General features: G+C 36.0%; 1 protein-coding gene across 5 annotated transcripts; it reads left to right on the forward strand.

Annotated features, from left to right (window-relative positions):
- The first annotated feature begins 141 nt into the window (after positions 1-141).
- LOC105205124 (baculoviral IAP repeat-containing protein 6) lies at positions 142-27,998 on the forward strand. Of its 5 annotated transcripts, none has more exons than XM_039447325.1 (51): positions 142-507; positions 1,584-1,903; positions 2,352-2,596; positions 2,755-3,094; positions 3,260-4,775; positions 4,892-5,066; positions 5,232-5,450; positions 5,677-6,106; positions 6,195-6,348; positions 6,593-6,743; positions 6,820-7,044; positions 7,149-7,403; positions 7,486-7,771; positions 7,856-8,017; positions 8,438-8,743; positions 9,854-10,150; positions 10,409-10,623; positions 10,717-10,873; positions 10,988-11,179; positions 11,344-11,564; positions 11,789-12,036; positions 12,265-12,440; positions 12,719-12,906; positions 12,995-13,139; positions 13,646-13,805; positions 14,005-14,416; positions 14,796-14,922; positions 15,123-15,278; positions 15,406-15,563; positions 15,683-15,905; positions 16,068-16,368; positions 16,453-16,628; positions 16,780-16,963; positions 17,054-17,281; positions 17,406-17,924; positions 18,242-18,512; positions 18,621-18,880; positions 19,391-19,673; positions 19,911-20,293; positions 20,549-20,698; positions 20,830-21,007; positions 21,085-21,230; positions 21,335-21,577; positions 21,832-21,948; positions 22,141-22,362; positions 22,495-23,865; positions 24,239-24,459; positions 25,043-25,282; positions 25,460-25,648; positions 25,954-26,088; positions 26,222-27,998. In XM_039447325.1, exons 1-51 carry the CDS (start codon positions 321-323, stop codon positions 26,513-26,515), a joined length of 14,157 nt encoding a protein of 4,718 aa, XP_039303259.1. In that variant the 5' UTR covers positions 142-320; the 3' UTR covers positions 26,516-27,998. The 5 variants fall into 5 exon arrangements, with proteins under 5 accessions (XP_039303259.1, XP_039303258.1, XP_039303257.1 ...); XM_039447324.1 differs by having other exon boundaries at positions 20,833-21,007; positions 21,727-21,948; XM_039447323.1 differs by having other exon boundaries at positions 143-507; positions 21,727-21,948.
- The last annotated feature ends 1 nt before the right edge of the window (position 27,999 follows it).

Here is a 27,999-nt window from a genome sequence, read left to right on the forward strand (position 1 = left end):
ATCTCATCAACTTCAATTAATTTTTAATCGGGAGATTGAATTTATAAATAGTCAAATGCAAAACTTAAAATTGATGAGTGGTAATATGAAATGGTAATACGTGAACGTGTGTGAGACGGGCATAAGAGGTTCGGCGTGAACCTCCTCGAGAATCAAATCGCTCAAATGCGACGGGGATCGATCGATCACAATCAGGGACGATAGTCGGTCGCCTTCAGAGCGGTCTGCTGACGTTCTACTCAAAGATGGCGTTGACGAGTGCGCCATGTTTCTCGTGATGTTCGAGCGTTAGAGAGACTTTTTCAGAAAGCGTGATCCGTATGAGCAAAATGGCTGATGATGACCCGTGGTTGCTGAAGGAAGACGGCTGCTTGAACGTGGACACCGAGTGCAAGAGCATAATCTATCACGCCAATCTAAATGTTCTGCTCATCACCACTGGCAGCGCACAAGTATACGTGTTCGATGTCAACTCCGGCGTGATCTTGCAGAGGAGTTCCTTGTCGGGTGAGCGTGCAGCTTCTTGTCGTCGGGACGATCAGCTCTGTCCTACGATCGGGTTTTCCCCGGGGAAATGGCATGGTTCAAGCCCGGTCGGCACCATGTCGCCACTCCCGTCGTCGTCGTCGTCGCGACTGTCTGGTCGACGTTTGTGGGATACTGTGCGATAACGCCTCACGCGAGTCAAGGTCGCGCACGTTTTCCAGAGTGCGCGGTGACACTTCCTCCTCCTCGTCGAGATTCTCCGGCGCGAAATACTGCCTCGAAGTCGGCAGCTTTTGCTCGCCGTTTTGTCTCCCTGGTCCGGAGGATCGAGAAAATGATCTCGCACTCTGTTCCATTTTGCTCTCGCGTTTTTTATGCCTTCCAGCAATTTTCCCCGTTCTTTTGTCTCACATGGCATGAAAATGAATTAGTGTCTTAAGCGTAAGGAAATTAATAGGGTGCGACTAAGAGGAAAAGATTTTATAACACTTTGCATTGTGTAATATTTCAATAACACTCTTTGTTATTGTTCTCCAAGAGCTATTTTCATTAGCAATATTTTATCTGATAAAATATCTAAAAAAGTTTATTATGAGTGGTTTTCTTTATTGTCATATAGCTGCAGCAAAGAGCGAGTTTTTAGTATAAGTTTGAAAAATAAAAATATGGATTGTGTTTAAAAATTAAGATATTTAAAAAATTTAATTGTGGCTCATGTCTTTTAAAATCAAGACGTTATAAAAACTTTATTAATTGAAACCTTTGAATAATTTTTTTCTAAGATTGCATTAAACATATGCCAAAATGTTAGTATTAGTATTACATAAAATACATATTATCTAGTTAGATAATTAAATAATTTTATAAGTTTATATGATAGCAATACAAAAATATTTTCATATTTTGATGATATTAGTATTTCATGATTAAAAGTAACTTATTTTTTTTGTAACAATGTTTCTTATAAATTTTTATTAAAATATATACTACTTAATTATTGAAATATAAATTATGGAAAATTAAAGTGAAAAATATGTGAAATGTGTGAAGAGTTATATAAGCTACTCATGTTTATATTACAATTATGATTGTTACAGCTAAACCAAATGGGAAATTACAAGGGATATATTTATCGGATGGAATAGACAAAGTGTTGTATACAGATGGGCGAGGGATTGGCATACGTAGCGATTACAATGGGGTCCTATTGTTGGATACAATTTTGCAAATACCAGTTTCCAAAAGCGAAGATATTGTGAAGCTAGAACTATTGCTGTCGGAGGCGACGATACTGCTTCAATGCCTACAGTGTGTAGAATTGCCGGGTGTAGAACATTTGCTGGAGGTGCTGCAAGAACTTTCAAGTAAAATTGTTACGGCACAGGCAAATCAAAAGAAGGGTATTAAGGCTCAAAAAGTAAGTACAGTTTATCAGTTTATAAAACTGATTACTTCTGTCCAAGATATATTATGTTTCTCTTGAAACTATTATAGTTATTTTAAACCATAGATGTTTATGACAAGAACTTAAAAGTAAATAAATTATGTTAAAGTTGCGATACATTTTTTAATATGTCTATGAGAAACTTAAAGTTAAAAAGTATTTTTATAAATTATACACATAATTAGCTGTATTTTTGGATAATTAATTTTGAGTCAGTTTTAAGAAAAATTTTATTAAAGAGCTAAAATACAATTAAAATATTGCTATAAATAGCTTGTTATATATTTTCTGTTAAGTAAGATCAAAGTAATTTGTAAAATATATGTAAGATACGTGTTTAATAAATTTTTATACAGCACAAATAATATGTTTATCAATGTAAAAACTTTGCGTATGAAAATACTGGAAATTTTAATTGCAGTGGAATACAATATGCTTGGAATTACCACATGGATCTTTAAAACTCGTTTGCTCTGGCTTAGTAATGGAATTAAAACGGCAAAATCGGCATATAGCAGCACTGCCCATTGCCTCTGCGATTAATGAACGACTAAATGGCCTATTGCCTAGTCTTGCGTTAGAAGGTGGCCCCACTGATAGAGCGTTAATGTTTAGCGAAGCAGCACGTCGTAATACTTTTCCAAAATGGCCACATATGAATTACAAGTACGTAGCGCGTCCTAGTGCCACGAGTGTCAGTCAGTGTCAGTTCTGTCAACTCGGATATAGTCTTTTTCATTTAACAACTTTTTTTTTATTTCTCACGTAGGATTGAGACAATAAATGCACTTAAAGACAACATTACAACTGACCATATGTTTTAGATGGGCTTTACCTGACCAAATGGCGCAGGCTGGTTTCTATCATGAGCCAAATGCTACTGGTGATGATAGGGCTATGTGTTTCACTTGTAACGTGTGCTTGGTGTGTTGGGAGCCCACCGACGAGCCATGGTCGGAACATGAGAGGCATTCGCCCGCATGTCCGTTTGTTAAGGGTGAATATACACAGAACGTCCCGTTATCTGTCACTCTCGCAACGGCTCCCGCTCGCGAGGCAGGAGATACAGTGGACGTTATAGGTACTACTAATGTCACAGGCCTCGCGGCTACAGCCTCTTCCAATGGTTTTGTAAATATTTGGAACATAATGAATCAATTAAAAGTAAGCTATTCATGATTTCACATTATCAATGATAAATTATTTATTTAAAAACTATTTAAAACTATTTTAAATAGTTTTTAATAGTTTTAAAAACGATTTAAAACTAAATCTAATATATATATTATCTTTTTTCTTTTTACTAAAGTAACATATGTTGTTTTGCAGCGAGAAGTATCATTTTATATATCGCCCCTGGATCAAGAAATAAACAATAAGGAATCTATACAGTTTTGTGCCGCGAGAAATTTGACACCTTCATATTTAACGAATCTAGGCTCGGACTCGGATCCACTTTCAGAATACAAGCCGTCGTCGTTCTATAAGGTGCAAGTTACAGCGCTCTCGGTGGTGGGGACTCCGGAGACTCTGAAAGAAGAAACGAAAAGCGCCAACTCCACTTCGTCGTCCATAAACATCGAGACGACGGAGCATAAAATTCGACCGTGCTTAGTGTGCGGAGTTACAGTGACTGTTAACAATCCCTCGCAATTGAGAACCTTAGAGAATGTGTGGGCCGCCTCAAGTGATCTAGCGAGCTCGTCGTCGTTGGTTCGCGCAATGAACAGTGTAAATAGTGCTGCCAGTGATACTCTAGATATAATGAAAGTAGCGGGTGATAGGTACATATCGTCGAGGTTGCATTACTTAGTACTGTACGACTTTCATCATAAGGCTGCGACGACGCAGCCCATCAAGGAGGACAATTCTAAAGAATCAAAGACTAAAAAGACTCTATCCGGGACGGGAACCAGCGCCAGTTCGAACGGCGGACGCCAAGAGAGTTTGTATCAGGAACTCTTTCTTAGTAAAATTTTTTATGAAGTGCCAGTTATCGAAGATGTAGACTCGGACATGGTAGTACCGCATTATGACGGCATCTTCCCACCCACTCCTCTAACCGCCTCGTCCTCCAACGGCATTTATTCAAATCCGATTGGTATTCCTTTTGGTCCGACAACGTCGACTCCCTATGATCCCAATTTTGTCGCCCCTATTAACGGTTCGACCCATTTCGCGTCGACATCCGACTTGACAACGATAAACAAAAAGAGCTTAGATCTTATGAAAATTACCAAGGCAGAACCGGTGGTCGTTAAAACGCTGGCAATAAACGCTCCGGACACTCTCCGCATTACATATATAACCACGTCCAAGGACGGAAGATACCTGTACGTTGCAATGTGTCCCGCGGATAACACTTCCGTCGAATCTTCCTCGTCAAATACCAATCAGATGGACGTTGACGACGAAAGCGATTTCTTCCCGCAGAAAAGTTACATGTACTGGGACCATAACGATAGCCAGTCCAGCAAACTGATAAACGGCGAGATCCACGGTAACGAGAACAGCGCAAATGCCATGCTGCTCGTGTACGCTTTGGATTTCACGGGCCCGGTAGTGAAAGTGGCGTCGGAACCGCTCGTGAAACGAGAATTACCTTTGGAACAGGCGCCGATAGAACATGTACTGCTTCCTCTTCAAGAGAAACAAAAGTGCACGTCGTTTTCTACTAACTCTAGTACCAATTCCACTAGTAATTCAATCATTCACGAACCTGCCGGACAAGTCGCTCTTGTTTGTAAAGACGGCGTGGTCAGATTGTTAAACTTAAGTACATTGAAGACTGTAACGGAGGCGAGATTAGATGGAAAGAAATTCATCTCTGCGACTTATTGCAACAGTAAGTGTTCTTATAGAGTTTCTAAAAGAAAAATAAACGAGAGCAACTGGGGAGATTAATTTGGAATATTGGAAACGTGTTGAAGATTCGTGTGTAAGGATTGTTAACTTTTTCAGGTTTGGAAAGGTTGTGTGTGTGCACGAGTGATGGTACATTGCATTTCTTCATTACGGCGGAGGAAGAGGATTCCGCGGAGGAGAAAGACGATGTTGACGATGTGAATATGGGTAGTGAGGGGAGCTGTACTTGTGAAAATATAGCTCCCAGTACGTCAACGTCATCGATTTGTTAGTAAGTTTCGTGCAGCAAATTGTCGATTTTATTTTTAAATTTGCACATTTCAAGAGCTGTACTGTAATGTTTTTGCAACATTATTTATAAAACAAATTATGTAAGAATTTTCTTTGATATTAATTTATTATTAATTCTTGAATGTTTATATTTTACACTTTTCAGCGATGAACTATTAGCACATAAATCGAATTTCTCGTACTGGGACCTAGGACTGTTGTATGAACTTACACGATTCAGTCGACATTCCCCTGCGTATAGCGCGACCGTCCCTCCGTGTTGGAGCGAAATGATGCAAGCTCAGAGACAAAGACGTCATCCGCAGCATCTTCATCAATCGGAAGATCAGCATCATACAAGAACATGGCGATTGCAAAATGACTCGTAAGGCGAATGTTTCAACAAATATATTATCTCGGGATATATCAGAAAAATTTTTTACATGTTTTAATTGCGAATTCTTTAAATTATTAAAATATTTTATTAAAAATTACTTAGAAAATTGTAAATTAAATAATATGCTATAATTCTCGAAAAAAAGATTGGACAAAAAATTTGCAATTAAAAGAAAATATAATTATAAAATTATAACATTTGTATATTATATTAGGACTACTTGGGATGAACATGTGTTCGAACTTACTTTACCTCGAAGCGCGGCAGGAAGTATAGGGCATGTTGATGTCCGATTTACCTTGCACGCATTCTGTCAAGAGTTACCAACTATTCAAGTTACTTTATTGAAGCAAAATATAAAGAGGATCGGTCATCAGAAGATACCAACCACCTCCGTAGACGAGAGAATTGAATTCAACATAGGAACCGAACAAAAAAGCGAAAATCCAGTCATCACAGAGCAATATCAACGTCAGCATAACACCGAGATTCTCTGTGGTCCTATCGACTTGCATCGTTGCGTAGACTTATCCTGTCGCTCAGGATGCGTAACGTTGACAAGTCCGAAATTATTTCGTTCGAAAGCTAGAACGTTGCTTGTTCACATCAAAGCTTTAATAGATCAAAAGGATGGAGTGAGTAATGTATTTATCAATCTTTTATATTCTTGCTTTATACGATAGAATCGATGTTTAATTAAGGTATTTTTTTTTCTCTTTTTCTACTTTCAAGGCTTCGTCTGCGAAATCAAAAGCAAATTTAGCAGAAAGTAAACCACCTACTTGTAAAAAATTGAAAATATTTGAAGTACGTCCGCTTGTGCCTCCTAATACTGGGGAACGATTTGACGAGGGTGCGAATAGCAAAAAAATAGGATGCTACGTTGGTAAGTATAATCTAAGGATTTATTAATATTATAATATAAATATATTAATAAAGTTATGTCATATAATGCATATAGAATGTCTTTAAATAATTTACAATAAGTTTTTATGTACTTTTTATATACGTGATAATTTTATCGTCGCCAGATTTTTTTAACATAATAAGAAAACGCTGATCGTTTTACATTGCAAATTATGCATATTAAAAATATGAAAAAATATGTGCATTTTTATTTTCTATTTAAGGTTGCAATTGGATTCACGAGATCTCCATCACAGTGAGAGCAGTAAATCCTACTAGCATGCCCGACGAAAGAATGCAGAGATGTGCCATGTTAGAATCCAAAACTTTTGTCGATAATCTTTTGAATGTCGCATGCTTGCAAGTACCTGTTGAGTAAGTAATGAGAGTAGTAGGAACTTTACAGCTTTTGAAATTTATAGAAAGTTGATACACGTACATATGATTGCAGATCTCCTGTTGTACAATCTATAGCTCTCGACATTCTGATATGGGTAGCCTCAATAAGATTAACGAGATTACGCAGCATTCAGAATAGTGCGGAGATTAAGGCTCTTCAATTGGAGACGATACGCTCCGTACAGGGACGATTATCCAACTTATTACGAACATGTCTCTTACATGCCGGCAGAAGTATAGCGCACAAATGTGTGAAATTAATTGTTCTTTGCAGCGGGTGAGCGATCGTTTAAAATAATACTCTATTAAAACGATTATGATTAAAATTGATGTACGACGCTAATTATATGTAATTTTATAATAAAAGTACTTTTTATTTAGGGGATATTATAGTATAGAGGATTCACCGGCTCAAACCTTTGACGAAGCCATGCTCTCTGTATTGGTCAACTTACTGCCGTCGATAGTAGAAGTTCATTGGGCCGGTTCATTGAGATGGCTTCAATTACTAATTACCAGATTTTTGCCATTAGACAGAAACTATAGTATTGCCCACAAGTGTGTCTCTCTAGTGCAACAAATAGCGACTGAAATATCTAATAGAGTGAATTCCTATCATTTGTTGCTCGCAACAAGGTTGAGTATTTCTTAACTGTTTTATTACAATTTCTATATTTGTTTATTGTGTCATAATCTTATTAAATCGATTTTTTTCCAGGTTCGGTCTATATAACACGCCTTTTGAAACTGAACTCTTCGATTTGGAGCCACCAATGTTACCAAAGTTTAGTTCAATACCCGTGACATATGCGTCCGTTGTAGCCAACGAGCAAGCAGGTCCGTCTGTCGCTTCATCAAGTGCTGTACATTCGTCCAAGATATCACAGGATTCTATTGATTTGAGGGACCTACTCACACTGCCTACACATCCCGCTAGTGAATTTGTAATAAATAGCAAATTAAAGGCATTGTGCGCTAATCACAATATGAAAGGTCTCCTCGAGGTAATATTATTTAAATAAAATAAAGTATATTACATCGATGACGTTTCACATTAATAATGATTTTGTATTTAAATGTTGATTTAGGTTGAACCTCTTCATTTCACCTGTCACGCTGCTTCCGATGGTACGAAGATGGAAAAGATTGATCCTGGCATGAACACGATTAATATTGGACCCACTCTGTACGATAGTACAGCGACAAGCAACAATGGTGTGCCTGATATTAAAACGATGCCTCATACATATGTAAGTCCTCTTGTATGTCTTAAATCTGTTAAGAATTGCGATATTTTCGATGGAATAACACGAGATATTTTGTAACGATGGTATAAGAGCGAGCACATAAAGTGCAACGTTGCTTTGTTAAAAAGCGCTACGTTATAAATAATAGTGGTGATATTATAAATGTTTCACGAAAATATGGCATAAGGCAAAATAAATTCGAGCAGACTCGAGCACAACTGTAAAATTTGTACAATCTGCGAAATAGTACGCTACATAAATTCTCAACATTCATGGAGTAGGCAAGGCGAATTACATTCTTTGTTTGTAATTAACAGTGGCTGTGTAACGACCGTTCAAAGTCATAAATCTATAAACGTCATATGCACAGTATAAATGTTAGAGGTAAATGAATTTTAATTCAGATAGAAATATTAATTGTAGAACTTGGATGCTGGATCGCTAGGACCACATGTTCAAGCTAAATCGACAGCTGCGTTAAGCGATCTGCTTAGTATATATACAGGAAGAGTGCTAAAGAAGCCATCTCCGCAACTATTGCTCACACCTGATGAACAATCAGACTATGACGAAGCTAATGAAATGTCTGGCGACAACCAGACTTGGCATAGCACACAAAATAATATGCCTAGTTCACACATATTAAATTCCATTGTAACAAAAGAAAAGTCATGCGTACAAAGTATCAATACTACTGTAAACAAAGTTGAGGAGGGCAATCCTAAAAAGGTAGATTATGTAGACAAGAACACGCACCACTCTTTTTTTTTCTTCTTTTTTTATAAATACCTGTTTCTAAGTTCAGTGACACACTGTACCTTTCGTCGTTTTCAATTGCTTTATTAATTTGCTGGTCATAATAGACACTTGTTCGCTAGAAGATTCTCTATTCGTCAAACGCAGCTGAGTGATGCAAGTTGCATGTAGTTACGTGAAATTCATTGAATTATATATATTTGATGTTAATATTATTCTTGCATATAATTATTATTATTTTTTATACGTTTATAGGTTTTCCTTCAGTTCTTTTGTTTTTTAAGTTACTGTTTATAAGAGACTAGCTGTCAACTAGTTTTATATTAACATTATCATTTAAATATCGCATTTTTTATGTATACTTGCAGCCAATACAGTTTGTTCTTTTCTTTTTTTAGACACTTTTTAGTTGCTTTACTGTTTTACGCAATTAAGGATAGTTATAAGTATCGATTTAAGATATTGAATAAAATCTCATTTTATTTTTTTATATATCTAATATTTTATTGTACGCGGCAATCGATGATTTTTTACATAATTCAAAACAGATTTGTTTCTCTACATATAAATTAACAGATCTGCAAATGTGTATATTCAGAAAATTACAAAGTTGTAGTTGTGTTTTAATTTATAACTGTTTGAGGTGTCTCATGATTGACGACCTTAACACAATGACAAATTAATGAATGTAGAATTAATTTATTAATGATCTATTGAAGTAATATCTGTAACTAATTTAAAATATAGTTTTGTTATTTATTTGCTATTTTTAGTTTGCGGAAGGATTCCTGTTTGCTTGCAACTCGAAAATTATATTGTTATATGAGAATTATATTGATTAAGAGAATTTAATAGAGAACGCGCTATTGAGTTTAGGTCGCGAGTTGTGGGATTATGTATGACATATCTTTATGTATTTCAGTATATATCCGAAATGCAATTGTCTTTTTCACAATAATAATTGTCGCAGTGAATGAATTAGCATTTCGCTTCTTTATATTTTCGGCACATTGTGTTTGGGAAGTGTGTGTAAGCTGTGAAAAAATTAGTTTACTAGTGATTAATAAATTCCTTATGTTGCAGCGAGAAGATATTACATTCCCGTGGGGGAGATTGCTATGCTGGCCGCCTCAGCAAGCGTTGGTTGTCGAACGGATGCACTCGGGAGCACGTCGATTCGTTATTTTAGACTTTGGGTCGCCTGTATTGCTGACCGATCTGATGATACCTTCGTGCAACGATCTGGTATCGCTGTCCATAGATATCTGGACTAAGAGCGAGGAAATAGATGGCACGCGGCTTATTGTCGCCGGTGATATTGGAAGTAAGCCCTTGATTGTTTGCGATCTTCAACCACCGCCTGTATGCAGATATTTGAAGGTAAAATATATATTACATTAATAATGATAGATTTTTATTGCAATCCTTTTTCTTATGATATTTATGAACTTTTTTCTGATCTTGTGTGTTTTATTCTATAGTTTTATACTCTAAAATTTTTAACATTAAAATCTTCTGTAATATTTTTTATTATTTTTTTAATTTTTTATTTATATTAATCTATTTGTCTTTGTCTACGTTCTATTTATAATAATATATTAATCAAATTTTTATTTAAATTTAATTAATATTTATTAGATCACTACAATTGGTCGCTATGGAATGTCCACAACTACATGTAAAATACCATTAGGAATGTTTTACGGACACATGGTAGTTTTGCCTGGGGAAGATTACTCCGAAGTAAACGATGCTTCATCGTTTGATGCCGACATTTTTGATTCTTCTTTACAAGCAACTATTGATACGCAGTGTAACATTTTATCAGCTTTAGCAGAGGATGTACAATGCAGGTACATAATTAAATTTAATAAGAGAAATAGTAATAAGTGTGTGGGTGTATGGGTTTTTGTTAATTTACAAAAATGTTCTTTTTTTGTTTTTAGATTTAGTTTAGCTACTGAAAGATTAAAAACTTTGTTGGATCCATTACTGTGTTCGGAAACTCCTAATGTTATGCATATGCAAAATTATTTATGTTACAACAAGATATCTAATGAAAGTAAGGAACAACCATCGGCAAAGATAATGTCGACATACCAAGTGAGTTATAATTATGAAAGTTATTTTTTCAGAACAATTTAAGTTTATTCAATGAAATGATTGACTGACACAATTTTGATTAATATGCATAATTTATCTATTATGTTATTGTAGGAATGTATTATGTTCCAACATCAATTAAATGTTGTACGAAGTGTTTGGCGACGTCTCGAGTGGTGGAGAGGTATGCGGAATGTGCCAACAACGTCTTTTGCAAATGCACCCACTGACAAATTACGAGTACTTGAAGAAACTCTGCTTGATATTCTACTATATACTGTATACGAAATTGGCCCAGTACCCAGTGTATGTATATCACAAATTTTAAATGGTCAAAGTTATATGATAGATCGCTAAAATAACAAAATCACCTAAGCTACGATTTCTGTCTAATACACGTTCTGTTGACACGTAACATTTTTTACTATATATGTGACAAGCATTGCATACGTGACTTTTTTTAAATATAGGTGTACCGACCGACATCGTTATACGAAGTTTTTACTCCAACAATTTGTGAGAAGTTTTTCCATTCGATATGCGTTGTAACGCCAGCCCCACGTTTGCAACTCCATGCTGTCGCGCTTTTAGCTGGCATGGCGGGACATCAACCCTGGTGGGGCAACTTTTTATCCAATACCCTGATAAATCTTTATTCGTCGGCATCCACTTATATTTTCCCGCAAGATAGGTGAGGTTTAGAACATTTTGCTATACGTTTACAAGTCACATACGCGTGAGACTTGTAAATGTTATTCTTTACTATTAGAATGTAAAATGAGAAAGATACAAGTCTGAGAAGAGAATTCAGAAAAATTATTTTTTGTTTTCCTTCTCGTTAATTTATATAATTTACAAAACGTAAATGTAATATTATAAAATGCGCATTTCTTTATCATCTGATTTTGTTTTTAGAGTCTTTATTTTATTAACGTACCTTGGACGGAAATCATTAATAGCCGGCGGAAATAAATCTTCCGTTATTGAAGCCATGGTTCGTACGTTGGGTAAATTACTAGCTCCTCTTACGAACGCGCCATCCAATTCCAATCGACTGGACATCACCTTAATAGGCTGGGTATTATTATTTCTATCGGTATGCTTAGATATCATCGCACCACCGCCCTGCTTTGAGGACAATCACGAGAAAACTAGAGAACAAGGTATTTTATATGCGGCATGTTATATACATTTTTGTAATGTTTTCTTCATGAATATTAGCATACTTCACAAACACGCAAAATTAATTGATAACAAAAAAGCAATTTTACACACATACATATAAAAAAATCTTAAAATATAATACTTTAGTTCAATCTTAAAAAATAATGTGTACTGTTTTTTATTTATTACAATTTTATAACCATTTTTTTAATTTTTTGTTTTGGAAGGTTTATTTGCCCGTTGGGAGTTTATTCAAGGAGAATCGGCCATGCAAAGGAGATATGTCAATGCTAATCGATCATCAGCTTCTCGTAGCTATCGTAAAAGATTACAGAAGCGGTTATTACACCACAAACAGCAACTTCATGAATTAGAACAAGCCAAAAAATCTGCCGCGTCTAAAGTATGTACATAATGTTATCAAAGCAACAACTTTTATAAATTTTCATAAAATAATCACTAGGGGTCAAGATGCTGCTGCAAATGCTTTGAAGCATCTTTTGATTGATCAATTTGTAAAATTCTGATTGGTTAATCAAACGCTTCAAATCATTTGTAACGAGACTTTGATCACAGCCTTGGTTTTATAAAGTTATCAATATTTTTGCCTCGAGTATACTTTTTATACTTTTAGTCAATTTAATAATATATATAAAAATAATGTATATATGATGTATCTAGGGATTGATGACTATTTCATCTGATGCCGCTTCATTGTACAACAAAGTGGAAGCGACCTTAAAAGTTCAGGAACGTTATTTCAAAAAGACACTAAAGCAACATTCTGCAAAGCATTACAAAGATATTCTCAAGAGAAACGAGTCATTGCTCCGTAGTCCGTGTTGCAGTCAGGCGCGATCCAATACGAGGTTAGTGCAAAACAAAAGTTTCTGTTTTCTCTGATCTTTAAGATTTGATCCAAACAATAAAAATTTTATTATATGTATATATTTTCAGCAAATCATCGGATGTCATGGATTTGGAAGTCGAATACAACATGACAAATTTATCTCATCAGAATGTCTTGCCAGTAGCTCGCGGTCTCATTGCGCTCATTTTACACAATTCGGCTAATGTGGATTTGTTTCTGCTAGCTTGCAAGGTAAGGTATACTAAATTTAAAAACATGCAAACACATCAATGTGCTGCATTCTTGTCAGATTCGTATATTACAAGATTTATTCTAATTGAATTACAATAATTAGTTTAATTAAATTTTTATTTCAACTCTACCAAAGTTGAGAGTTTTGTCATTTGCCAAATTTACTTTTAAAAATTTGATAATGTATTATCAAATAATTTTGAAATTATATGAAATTTTATAATTTAGTTTAGAAGAGTAAAAAATTTTTTTATTTGAATTTTACAGAGTTTTCTATGTTTACTATTTTCCGTTATTATAATTGGTTTTGTGATTTGTAATGTAAAGTCTATTATAAAATGCATTATACAAAAGAGAAAACAAATTTTTTACATAGATTAGAACGTGAATCTTTCAATCTCTTGACAATTTAGTTATATAGATAAGGCAGTTGGATATAGTCTATCATATCCATGTAGCTTCGTAATTATATCACTATAATTGCATTTTTGAATTATCGTACATAGGTAGTCGCTAGGCTAGTAGTATCTACACGTCCCGCAATAGGCTTGTGCGAGCTTATGACCGAGGAACAACTTTTGAAATTAATCAGATTGGCAACAGACACGTCCGACGCTGCTTGGTCATCACATGCCGTTTCCTGTCTTCTAATGGATCTATTAGAAGGTAATTATAATTTATTATTTGTTATAATTTGTTATAAAAAATAGTTATAATAATAATTTAAAATAATATTTGGTTCACATAATAAACTTTAAAAGCATTAGGAAGTTTGCTATCTTTTTCTTGAAATAGAACGTAGTAGATCCTAGGGATTTGATTAAAATACAAGGTAAATATAAAATAAACAAAACTTGATTTACAGGAGGACGACTGTATCCTAGAGCATGTACTTCTACACATGAAGGTAGTCCGTCCGAGGAGATTTTGGAACCTCTAGGGAATCATACGGACGAAAGTCGTGCGGCGGCGGCGGCGGCGGCGGCGGCAGCGGCGGAGGAGGATTCGACAAATGTTGCTGGTACCAGCGCACCTTCTGCTGCTGCCGCATTAAATGAAGGATTTGCCGAAGGAGACGCGGATGAGGATGTGCAAGATAATATTGTGGTAACTTCGACCACTGCTGGCACGTCAAAATCTAACGGCTATCTGCCGTCTCTCTTGGAATCTGACGATAGTGAATTGGAAGACTTTCTGGACGACATATTGGAACGTGGCAGAAACATGTTGAAGAAAGACAGCACAGTATCGAAAATTTTAACTTCTGCTATTACTGGGTATTTAAATTTTTTTTCGCTCTCTTTTATTTTTGATATTTTATATATATATATATATTGACGATTAACTCTTAAGCATTACCGCTTTTTTTGTTACGTCAATGTTGGCGCAAAATATTTTTAGTGTTGATTATTAAAGGCATATATGTATAAAGCAATACATTATTTTAACATTACATTTGTATTTTTGTGTATATTAATAATTTTCACGATAAAGTATTTTTAAGTTTACAAGAAATTTTATCTATCCAGTACTAGTTTTTGAGAATTGATACATCTATTTTATTTCAATTTTATATAATTTAATTTTAATTTTATCATTTTATTAATTTTGGCACATACATATCTTATTAAAAAATAACAAATGATATATTTTTAGGAGCATTTCTTTAGCGATGGACGCACGCTTGGAATATGGCGTTGAAATGGGCGTAGAAATATCATTAAGGATATTGTCTACGGTCGGCATGTACAATCTACCTCACAGCATAAATGCAACAATACACGTTAGTTTGTATATTATATCGCTTTTCTTATTTTTCGTACTATTGAAAATAATTAAAATATTACTTTTTTTAAATGTATTAGATGTTTCAAAACATTTTTCTTTATAAGAAAGAAAAGCGGATAATGAATAATGCTTATTAAGAAATAATTATTATAAAGGTATGTCAGTGTTTTATACAAATCGAATTTTATATGGTAGGTGCCGACAGAAGCAAATCGCTGTCAACAACCGTTCTTGCGTACCGAAACGAACGACAGAAGTCAGGAAACTGGAAACTTTTCTGATCCTACTCCTTCTAATCTTTCAATGTTAACAAGATGTTTCGAGAAGATGTTCACAGATTTATATCTACGAGTGAGTTATTTATTATCGAAATAAAATATATTTGCAATATGTTATTAGATCAGCACAGAGTTAGTTTTATTCTTAGATACAAATCTTTTGTATTAAATTGTATTTTATTTTTGTGTCTATATAACAGAATAACAGTACGAACTTGGAACTCGTCCTTCAACTTTGGTTTGCATTGAATATGGACGCCGCTACTGATCATCCAGGCTCGCAATTTGACCCCTCTTTAATACCTCTGATTCCACTCAGTCCAGCCGCCATTTCCAGCCTAATATCTGCACTATCATGGTAAATAATTAAATAAGTTTATTGTGGACAAAAATACGAGCTACGATAATATTTAATTTTATTCTAAAATGTGTTATTAATATTTTTAATTTATTTTTAATTTATGTGTTAAATTTTAGGCACACTGGAGTTTCTTTACGTGCTTGGTGTCTTGCGTTGCAATGTTTAACTATCGTTTGTAATCAACCATTACGAAGATATTCCGGTTTAGACGGTTTTGCACCTAGTAGTCCTTCTATGGCTAACTGTATTGTTAAAGAACGCAATACAGGCCCTATGTTATTGCGCCTACTTTCCGGCAACGGATTAAATATCAATACAATGGATAAGCAATATATCATGGTAAGGATGCATTTTCTGTTTATTATAAATTTTATAGATAATTTATATTACTTGTTTAATGTGTCAAAGATTAGTTGAGAATCAAAATCGCATTGAAATTGTATTTATGATTTTATGAAATATGTTAGAATATGTTGACTGAAAAATTTATTACTATTTTAGGCCGGCCCTACAGTTTGCCAAGCATTACACGATTTTCTAATTAGGCTGGAAATGATGTGTGATGTTATTACAACAGATAGCTGTTTAGGTAATTCCCTGAAGGATCTTCTTCTGCAACTGGTATATCAACTTGTGCAACCAAGCGGGCCGCTCATTCTAAGGAAGGGACCTTTAGATGCACAGTGTAAATTAATAACGTCTATAGTTAATCTGAATTATGTCAATACCGACTTAGGTATCGCTATGAGCATATCTGAATGCGTTGGTGTGTTGGTTTCGACATATGTCAAAGGATCCGAAGGTAAAGTTTTATCTTTACCAAATATATTTTTATAAATAAAATTAATAATAAAAAAACCTTAATGTACAAATATTGTTTTAACAGTTGGTGCACAGTGTGGAGGTGCCGTTGATTCGGCCAATCAGTCTGGTAGTTTCGGCGGTCTGTTTGCTTGCGTGCTTGGTGGTGATGCGAGACAATGTCGTCCCGCATCATGGGATACTTTAATTGTGGCTCTCATCAAATTAGTGTGTACACTTATCCAGACTCCATTACCGAATGTACGTATTTTTTATTCGAGAATTGTTTAAGAAATTTATATTAATTTATTTTTTAATAACATATAAAATTGCGTTTTGTATTTTAGTTTATTTAAGAATTTTTTCTATTCCATGCATTATAACATATTTTATTTTTGCAAATGCTTTATAGACTCGTCAAGATCAATCGGAAGAGTCAGCTGAAATGGAATTATCTGAGACAAACTGGAGAAGTAACGTAAGCGATTCTCAGAACACCTGGCAAACGGATGAGAGTAAAGCGGCGGAGCAACGAAACTCCTTTCATTTACAACAACCTAAAGCTAGCAAATCCGTGCCTTGTCTCGCCGATACTGGTAATATATATTAACCTATATAAAGGATAACATATTTACTATGCTCCACCAAGTACGCATAGTTTTATTAATTGTATGTTTATTTTTAAGTTTTGCAGCATGAACCGACTATGATGCGTTTATTGGGCGCTCTCGGGTATAGTACAGGATCCTCATTAGCTATGCTCTTAAGTGAAAGTGCAACTGCACCATTGACTACCGAGCTCGGTGATCCAGCTTCAATACCGGATGCGACGTTCCAACTTCTTACGACTCTTACGAAAAAAGCTAGCGATCCAAGTCTAGTTCTCAAGCCGCTTTATCACTATCTCTCTTCTTGTAAGAATTTATATATTATTTATACATTAGAATTATTATTTTTTATTTCTGCATAAAAGAAAAAATATGTTGCATCTTTTTATATACAAAGCCTTGTTTTAGAGAAAATAAAACTTATTTGTAGCATGTGGAGAAACCGAATTGGGAGTTATGCAGCTATCCGAACCTCTTCTCTGGTACATCCTAAGGGTATTGGATAATGCGTCATCATTATCTATTTTTACTGCAATGGGCGGCGTAAAGGTGCTCTGCGAAAATCTCGTGAGATCAAGTAACAGTGGTACCGCCGGTGCTTCCACTTCATCGGGAGTGATTGCTCTCGTCATGGAACATCTGTCGAATGCGCCTAACGTGATGCATAGTATGATGGCGAGTAGCAGCAAGAAAGGTGTCAGTTCGCTGGAGACTCACGATGACGGTTTACTGAATTTTGCGCCTCTCGGCTCAATATCTTGGTTGAATCCGACTGCGCAGCCAGCGGATGTTCTCATACAGAACGCCACCCCTCACAAACGCGCGAGAACACCGGCGTGGTCATATCATTTTTATCCCGATGAAGCATGGGTTGATCTCACCATTACTTTACCTTGTGCTATCTTGCTTAGGAAAGTGGAGTTACAACCACATCTCACGGCGTTGTCCAGTAAGTTTATAATGCCCCGAAGAAGTTGATGAGATTCTTGAGGTTTCATGATATTAGTGTTGTCGATTAACGTTTGTCTCTTTTTCGCATTTGCAATGTTTGTCAGGATTAAAAAGGCTCACTAATTTATGAAACCTTATTTATTTCTAACAATGCGTTTCTTTGCATTAAATGCATTTCCTTCAAACTGCAGATTTTTTTGCTAAAATAAATTTTTATAAAAGAAAAAGTGATTCAAAGAATTTGCAGTTTAAGGGAAGTGCGATTAATGACAATTCTAAACTATTCTTTCTAATGTACGTTCATTTGTTTGACAGCATGTCCATCGGCTGTAGCATTAGAAGTTTCAAGGGAGAGTAATGGTCCACTGACTCCGGTTTGTCCACCGATGCCAACAGCAGGCTTAACATATATACGTGTTACCTTATCGCAACCAGAAGTCGCGACTTCTGTATTGGTGCGCCTGTACAAACCACGGGACTCGACAAACATAAATCTTAGTCAAATAAGATTGCTGGGTACCACTGCGTTTGGTGAAATTAAAACGAATCCGGACACGATAGATGAAGAACAACTGACGAAGACTAGGTAACATCATTTTCTCTTCTGTTCCAATAGTGAGCGTTATTGGCGCCATTAAAAATTTATTATGGCTATGAGAATTGAAAGAACTTATTTCTGATAACATTTATGTAGCTTGGGTTGGTTGCGATTACTGCATCAGTGCTTATCTGTAAGCACACTGAACAGTAATCTGGCCGTCGAAGTGCTTAATTCCGCGGCTTCGGTCGAAGGCCTGGTCGAGGCATGCTGCAACCTCCTGTTACTCCCAGCACCGTCTCTCTTTACTCCCAACCTGGAGAGGGTTCTATTACAACTTGGCTTACATTCTCGAGAGCTTGGACTTCGTCTCATTGGTCTCTTACTCAACAACAGGTCCACTCCTTTCTTTCAAGGTATCGCTTTGTTCTCTGTTTTCCGCAAATGAAATTTATTGATGGCTTTAAATATAGATGAAGCGACCGCCTTGAGCCTTGTGTTTTGAAAAGATTTACATTTCAAATTATTTGACTCTTTAAATATAAATAACATGTTGCGTGAACGAGGAAGAAATAATTATTTATTTTGAAAAATGTATAATAAATTATGATAAATTAAGAAATAAGTAATTTTTTAAATATTTGCAAATAACATTACTAAAATTCGATAATTTATTCAGCGTTTTTATGTAAAAACCGTCTTATGTGTATTATCTTGAAATCTTTATATAATTAATATTAATTTCATTAAATTTCATTAATATCGACATTAGTATCGATATTAACCAAAATGTTTACTATTATTTAGTATATAATTAATACTAAGGCTGTTTCTAACAAATGAAATATTTAACATAATAATTTTGTCTTTTAGGGTTTCGGTGCTATGATGATATACACTATAATAATTGTGTTGTTAATTAATAGGAACTGTGACTTCCCAGGAAACATCTATCGTACAGTTGGTTGTTGAATTGCTTCAGCAATTGTGTTCCATTCGAGACTTCAGCACGGAGGCTCGTATGAAAGCCGTTCTTACGTGGTTACAAATATCAGCCACGAATGGAATATCTCAGACAAATAGTAATCCCAATTCGGTGAATCCACCAGCGGTATACATTCACTGTGTGTCTTCAATCGTTTGGAAGGCTCATCAACAGCAGAATCACAATTACGATCTGCAAATCTTGTTGACAGATGAACTGTTCTAGTAAGATCATTTAATAGCATGGTCTTTATGTTTAAAATTTTTTTTATTTGAATATAAGTCGATTTATTCTATTATTATACATAAATTTTGTTGGATATCTTTAATTTCTCTTTATATGACAAAGAATTTGAATATTACGTGAGATAATTTTAATCTGTTTAAACTTATTTTTTCTTATAAACTATTTTATTTTGTGTTCGATTCTTCAATTAATCTCAATTTGTTTTTGTTGAACAGTTCATTGTACAAATGGACCCTGACTCTTGGAAACAATTCAGCTTTGAAGCAAGCAATCGACTCTGTTTTGTGTGCTTTCTGCTACGTGAGACCATCGTTGTTGATTTTGCTTTTGGAATGGGTTCAGATCTTAATACCGAATATTGCGATAAATCCATCTACATCTACATCCGATGACTGCAAAGAAAGTGAAGAACAGACGGACGAGAAGAAAAGTGATATTAATGCCGAGGGATGGTACTGTCAGTTTGTCTTGAAACACAAGTGGTTGCATTTGACAGAGGGACAATTGCTGACTGTCGCCGCAGCGGCGCGTTCGCCACCGGGCACTCAGCAGTTGATTGATTCCGGTGTTCCGGCGTTATTAACAGCATCAATTACAGGTTGAACTTCTCTTTCTTACATCAAATATAAAAGCTTATTTTAGATAATTCATATTTTGTGACAAAATTTCAAGTATAATTTGACATGTAATATTTTCCATTAAATGTATAATTTTCACTGATATATCGTACGTTAAACTTTAAAAATTTTATTAAAAATGTGACGAAAAATATAAATTATTCTATAAAATACTTTAAAATGGATTTTAAGCAGATTTGTTAAGAATTTATGAACGATAATATTTATGCATTTAGAATTTTGCAACATGGAGAAAGTCAAACAACAGCAGCGAGAAAATAAAATGGCATCGGGTGACAGCAATGAAAATGATATGGCTGAAGATGTCAACTCGACGGATAGCGATAAAGCGGCAGGTTCTAGTTCGGGATCGAACAATTATTCTGGTAAACTCATTTTTTAAGCATGTATAAATTTAAAATAATAATTAAAACATTACAAGTCAAATCAAAATTTGAAAATAAACTTATTGTGTGTGTACAGAACGTGTTGTACAATTATGTTTTTTTTTCTTCAGAAGGATTATGCATGACAAAACCAGAGAGCATAGCGATAGTAATAGAATTCTTAACGCTCGTATGTGCGGAAGGCCGAATGCGTGACTGGCTTGGTGAAGAAGGTCGCGGTTTCTGGTTACCGCTCCTATCTCTTCTTAGTAATCGTCCCATCGAAAGTCCATCCGCGTCTGCGTCAAGGTATATAAGTTTACGTGATTATTAAATAGTATCAAGCATCTTGCGACACATATTTTATATTTCTTATGACATTACAGTTGCTCGAAAACGAGCGCGTCATACGCGTTACTGGAAAGCGCTATGATTAAATTCTTATCAAGATGTTGTTGGTGTCATTTGGCTAATCAGAAATTGTTGGCGAAACTTCTCATCGAAGTCATTTCCCAACAACGAATTACTTCAAGTAAGTATGTCGCGATATTAAAAATATCGCTTACATAATTCAAGGTTTCTTTATGTACAAATAGTAAATTAATTGAATAAAATCTTCATCGAATAATGTTACAGATGTGCGGTATCTTCATGGCATTTCTGGATTTACGCGAAGATTAATTCTACAACTGCTCTTGGAAGGAGAGAAGGTGTTGGTTTCCGTAACGTCGGAAGCTCCTATGAAAGTTTCAACAACTGCAACCAATCACAGCATGCCATCCATGCCACCGCATCCTGCTCATCCTCTTGGACACTATCATCAGTTATTATACATGTCGACGCAAGCGACGGTGGCAGATATATTGCAGCAAGTATCAGGTATGTTTACGCAAGCACAGTTGTATTAAGCAAGATAATAATTGATTAAAAATAAAGGCAAAAATAAATACAAAAAGCAGGTACCGGACAAGATTTTTATGAATACACTTTAAATATTATAAATGCTTACACAACATTTAATTTTTAAGGGACGTTGCTTCTCTTGTTGCTTCCGAATACGTATAAGGGTAACGAAGCAAGTTCTAATGGAAATAATCGTTCTCGTGAATTCTGGGAATCGGGAATGGCGTTAGTGGTGGACACGCTCAGTGTGGCCGCTGGAAACACGGCGAAAGACAAGCGGGCCAAGGAAGCATCGAACAGATCGCAAGCTCGTGGCCCTATAATTAGAAAAACGCGTTTAAATTCTGGTACGTTTTTATTTTTTTTATTTTTTTTTTATTTTTTAGAAAATAGGAATATCACATGTACATTTTCATAGTAGTACAATAAATAAGAAAACAATTTTCTATTTAATAGAGTTGCGTGGATCTAATGCTTAAATTGAAGAAAATATTTACTGATTTTTCAAGAATTATTTTCATTTTTGTATTGTTTAACAGATGGAACGTCGGTTACGAGCAAAACCTTGTCTAGTAATTCACAAGTAAATCCAACCCACCCGACAAATCAGCAGTATCTAATACATTCGTCTCGTCCAAATACTTCTCTACCACCTCAGCTTACAATCGCGCAACTCCTGGCTATCGCTGAAGATAGCGGCGTTTCATTGTCTGAACCATGCTTACACCTTATCTTACGTCAACGTAATAAGGACTCCAAAGGTATCTAATTTCTTTCTACTTATCTTACACACAATGTATGACAAAACTGTTTGCACAGTTTCAATGTTGATCATTTGAAGTTGAAAGAATGCAAATATTTTTTTCTAAACAAATGCGTGCGTTTGTTTGCAGAAGACACTGCGAAACCAAACGACAGCGAACTGTTGAACTACAGGAGTATAGAGAGTTCGCTAGGTGTTTTCAGCGCCGGTGGTGGACTGGCAGTACTGGCGCGCCATTTGCCGCTGGTATATCCGGATCCCGGTAGGCCGTCGTTCTTCGTCGAGAAATCACCATCACCGGAGCAGACCGACGCTGATTGGGTAAAGTTGGAGACCAACGATGATATTTACGAAGCCTTGGAGGAAGGTAGAACCAATTGCCCGCCGAAGACGTCGGTTCCTGCCCCGTATGTGCCACCGCATTCTCTCGCGGCTTTCGGCCTATTTCTCAGACTACCAGGCTACGCCGAGGTGCTACTGAGAGATAAGAAACGGGCGCAATGTCTGCTGCGGCTCGCTCTCGGAGTTTCCGACGACGGTGAAGGCGGCGAGGTGCTGACCTCGCCGTTGGCCGCCTCGTTGCCAACCTTGCCGTTCCAGGTGCTAAAGCAGCTATTGGACGCTACGCCGCCGACCACCGACGACGGACTGCTTTTACGAGGCACAACCATAGAAGTGGGCGCTATGTTGCTTCTGTTGAACTGCCTGGCGATATTCACACATCAAACTGGACAGAACGACGGTTTGACCGAGCACAAGACTGGTCAAAGTAGTGGCGGGATTGGCGGTAGCAGTGGAAGTCGCAGCGATGACAATTCACATCTGTACTGGGCGAAAGGTACTGGCTTCGGTACTGGATCTACACAGCAGTCGTGGAATGTTGAGCAGGCGTTGCTACGTCAACGATGCGAGGACGAGCATGTGACGGTGCTGCTACAGGTTCTCGCCAGTTATATTGGCACATCGGGAAGTGGACAGCCACAGCCGGAGCTACCAGCCCCGTTCCCTGATTTACTGGCGCGTTCCTGTCTCTTGCCAGCGTTATCATCGTACCTGCGAAATGATTCCGTTCTAGATATGGCCAGGCATATACCTTTGTACCGCGCGGTTTTACAATTGCTCCGTGCCATGGCTCTCTCCAGTCAATTAGCGCCGCTCTTGTCACCGCGCGGCGGTCGATCCGGAGAACCGTCCGTGGTGTCTCTCTTGTCGAGTATGAAAGTGTGCGTGGACACGTATGTGAATAAGATAAATCGCACGAGGGGTAACAAAACAAACATGAAAGTAGTGGCCAAGTATCCCGACGATACTGAGCAGGACGAAGGCTTGGCCACATTGATCCCCGATATACAGGAAAGCGCGACTATAGTGCAAAACGCCACGTGTCGGTTATCCGGTATCGGCGAGGAATTACCCGGGTCAAGTCCAACCGCACCGGAATTACCATTGCGCTCAAGTCTGGAGCACCGGTATTTGGAAGTAATGAAAACTCTACAATTCGGTAAGTTCTTTACTTAGAATAAAGCTTGCTTACCTAAAATTTGGAAAGAATACGTCTGACAATCATATTGGACAACTAAAATCCTTTATTTTGAATTAAGAATTATTAAATATTCTCAAATAAAAAAAATATTAGACTTTTAATTTTAAAATATTTTGTACTGTAATATATTTGATTTATACATACTTAATTATTTCTTAAAAAGTTTATTAAGAAATCTTATTAAAAAAGTATAATTTGAATTTATAAGAGTACAAAACATATGTATAATTACATTTAAAAATTGTATAGAATTTTTTCTGAATGAAATACTTTAGAGTTAATGATATTTATATGATAAAATCGACAATTAATACTCGCATTGATACTGCAGATACCTACGAAATGATAACTGAGAACGCAGATGGCGGAGGTTATAAATTTACTGTTTCGTATCACTTTGAATCGAATATGAGGGCTGCCGGTGAGAGAAGTCATCCGACACGAGTGAAAAGGTTGGCCCAAGAAGCTGTTACGCTCTCGACAGCATTACCTTTGTCCTATAGCAGTAGCGTATTTGTCAGATGCGATGCGGATAGACTGGATATCATGAAGGTATATAAGTTTTCTCAGCTTGATTTAATCCTGTTGCCTCGTTCGGTTCTATTTGTCGATCTTAATTTTTTAATGTGTGATAACTCATCAAGATAGATGATTTTGAATATCACATAGAAAATCATTAGGATATATATAATTTTGAACATCACATAAAAAAAATGGACAAACAGCAGGATTAATGGATCATCTAACAGCTATTTAATCTTTAAGCACTGGAATTTTATTTTATTTTGTCTTATTTTGTAACATTATTCTTAAAGCAGAGTGTGTATAGTATTCCAATTATAATTATATTGAACATCAAAAGTTAAGTACACTTCCACTTATTGAAATCATAGCACAAAGAAGTAGAAGAAATAGAATCTCAAGATATTTGGTCATGTACAAAATTTATGTTATTAATTAGTAACAATAAATTAAGAACAAAATGTAATTTTCTGTTGTTGCAATTTGAATACGAAAGAATACCTTGTTTTTTTTTCAACTTTTAATTATGCCAGTGTTTAAAAAGGTTGAATTTAGCAACTTAAGTCTCTCGCATGTGCGCCTTAATATGACACGCTGTATACGATTGTTAAAGGTACTCATAACGGGGCCAGCAGAAACGCCGTACGCAAACGGCTGTTTTGAATTTGACGTGTACTTTCCTCCCGATTATCCTAACAGCCCGATGTTAATAAACCTAGAGACAACCGGCCGTCACACCGTGCGCTTCAATCCGAATTTATATAATGATGGAAAGGTCTGTCTCAGCGTACTGAATACTTGGCACGGTCGACCTGAAGAAAAATGGAACGCGCACACAAGTAGCTTCCTTCAGGTAAGTTCCCGAAGTTTTGAGTCAATCTTCTGGTAAGATTCTTTTGTTAAAACTTAATTTATCTAGTGATCGAAGCTATGCGATATTGCGTTTATAAATAGATCTTGAGAACTTTGAAACTCCAGCGAAAGGAGGAAGACGTTAATTATAATATCGTTATAACTTTGTTGTGAACAGGTTTTAGTATCGATACAGTCATTAATCTTAGTGTCCGAACCTTATTTCAACGAGCCTGGATACGAACGGTCACGGGGTACGTCAAGCGGTGCTCAATCTAGTCAAGAGTACAATGCGAATATTTGTCAGGCTACCGCCAAATGGGCGATGCTTGATCAAATTCGCAATCCCTGTCCATGTTTTAAAGAGGTATGCTAAATGTGCAGCTGGTGTCAGAATAGTTGAAATATATCTTCTTTTAACCAGTCTCTATGCATTTATTTCAATGCGCATATATAAAAATCAGATGGTAATAAAAATTACAAAAAAGGAATATATCATATTTTTAACACAATAGAATTATATATTACAATAATTATTGTTTACTATTATTTACAATTTATATTATGGGAATAGATTCGTAGAGACTGTAAAATAGACATATTTCATTTATTGATTGATTATATCTAATCCATGTTCTCACAAATAAGAAAGTTTCGATTATTTTACGACAGGTTATACATACCCACTTTTGGATAAAAAGGCACGAAATTGTTGCACAATTGGAGGGATGGATAAGAGATATGGAAATGCATGGATCGGATCGTAGATCTGGCCGTACAATTTCTCTTAATGCATTATCTCTGAGGGTGAGTCTTATAAATAAACAAAAAGAATAGAAAAGAAAGAGAAATAGATGAATAGTTTAATAACCATTTAGAGATTTTCCATTTGTACAGTTATAAAAGCTTTACCTTGCGTTTTTCTCTTGTACATTTACAGAGACATTATAGACTACTGAGGGAAGAACTGAATAAACTGCCAACGCCCACAGGATTGGAGGACTTGGCCGAACCACTCGCGTCGCCAGGTTCACCTATCGAATTGTCAGGGACCCCAGGCACAACACCGAACACACCATCGACGGTTACGGCATCCGCGACCGCCACGGTGGCTACTTCTATTGCCACTAGCACTATTGTTCCGATCAGCAATAGCAGTACGAGTAGCCACGTGCACCACGACATCGACACGGACGTCGAGATGGAGAAGATGGTTTCGAAAATGTGTGAATAGCTAAAGGATGTTAATAGACATTGTTGGACATTTTGAAAAGAGTCTATTGTTTGTGTTACGAGATGAACAAATGGACATTGAACATGAACAGATGACACAACGGACTGAAATCAAGTGCATAGATATCCTGTCCAGCGGCCGAATTACCGATGTTTTAGCCATGATGTTAGGGAAGAAAGCAGTAACGACTTTCGGCCGAATACATAATAACGCTGACGATAATTATTACAATGATGATGATGATGATGATAAGATTGTAGGTAGAAAAAAAATAAGGTGTGGTAGAGCGAAAAAGATGAGTAAGAAATTACAATAGGAAAAAGTATGAAAGAGAGAAAGAAAGAGAGTGACAGAGAGCGAACGATTGAATGTGCATGAGTGAGATGATTAAATGAGAGAATAAAAGGGAGGAAGAGAGGGAGAGAACAAAACAGATAGAGGCAAAGAATAAGTAGCGCGAATGTAACAAACTCGTGCGTAGTAGATACTTTTTATAGCCGCTGCTATAGTACGTGTACGCTGCATTCTACTACTTCGTACTATCATAAGTACCACAACTGTTATTCGATATTTATTATACATGTTCCTCGTTTATGTAGCGTAACTCTGAATTAGCTGCACTTTCATGCGGATCTTAGATATTACGTTTTACCGTCCTCTCCTTGTCGCTCGCCACGCGAGTCTCGCTCGCCACTATCAATGCCCAAATGTAATAAATGCGTAATAGACGTAATATGTTCTCTTTTTAATAATGTTTTACTTTAACAATGATTATAGTAATTGATTTTCTTTTATACATATACATATACGTGTATGTATATGGTGTGTATGTATACACATACACACACATACGTATAGTGGGTATATATGCATATATATGTACATACACATGCGTGCATACATAAGTTTATATATGTATTTGTATAATATATATTTACGGTTTTGACGCGTTGTTTTTTGTTTTAAATGTATTTCTGTATATTATGATACAAATATTATTGTACTTTATCAAACGATTTAGTCGATCTGTGTTTTTACTGAATACCTCTTTAGGGTGCACGATCCAGTCGAGTATTAAATGAGCTCATTACTAAAAACTGCGAGCGGCAAAGAAGAGATAATGTAAACGCAACATCGGCGGAAGTCAACTCGTGACAGGTGCAATTAATTTACGAGTTATTGATGTAGCGGGTATCCCTGCGCGCAATGCGATCGAATCTAAATGACGACTGTCATCTGAACGGGACGACGATCTAGGTACATCGTTAGATAACGTTTAATATAATAGTACGTGTTCTATGTCGATTGAACGAACAACTAAAAAAGAAAAAAAATAATATCTTGGAAACACAAAAAAAAGATGATCAGGTGGTACATTTCTCGCGTAAACGAGAATTGCTCTTTGTAATTGTAACAGCTACTTAGTACACGTAAATTTCATATGAATCGACCATATGAACGAAATAAAGTCACATTGTTTTGAG

The sequence above is a fragment of the Solenopsis invicta genome, chromosome 3 (assembly GCF_016802725.1).
Source record: "Solenopsis invicta isolate M01_SB chromosome 3, UNIL_Sinv_3.0, whole genome shotgun sequence".
Classification (NCBI taxonomy): Eukaryota; Metazoa; Arthropoda; class Insecta; order Hymenoptera; family Formicidae; genus Solenopsis; species Solenopsis invicta.

Coding starts and splice junctions, on each gene's coding strand:
- LOC105205124 (XM_039447323.1), top strand. CDS start 321: ATGAGCAAAATGGCTGATGATGACCCGTGGTTGCTGAAGGAAGACGGC. Junction 6,107..6,194: donor AAAAGGATGGAGTGAGTAAT/GTATTTATCAAT, acceptor TCTACTTTCAAG/GCTTCGTCTGCGAAATCAAA. Junction 10,624..10,716: donor GCAGAGGATGTACAATGCAG/GTACATAATTAA, acceptor TTTTGTTTTTAG/ATTTAGTTTAGCTACTGAAA.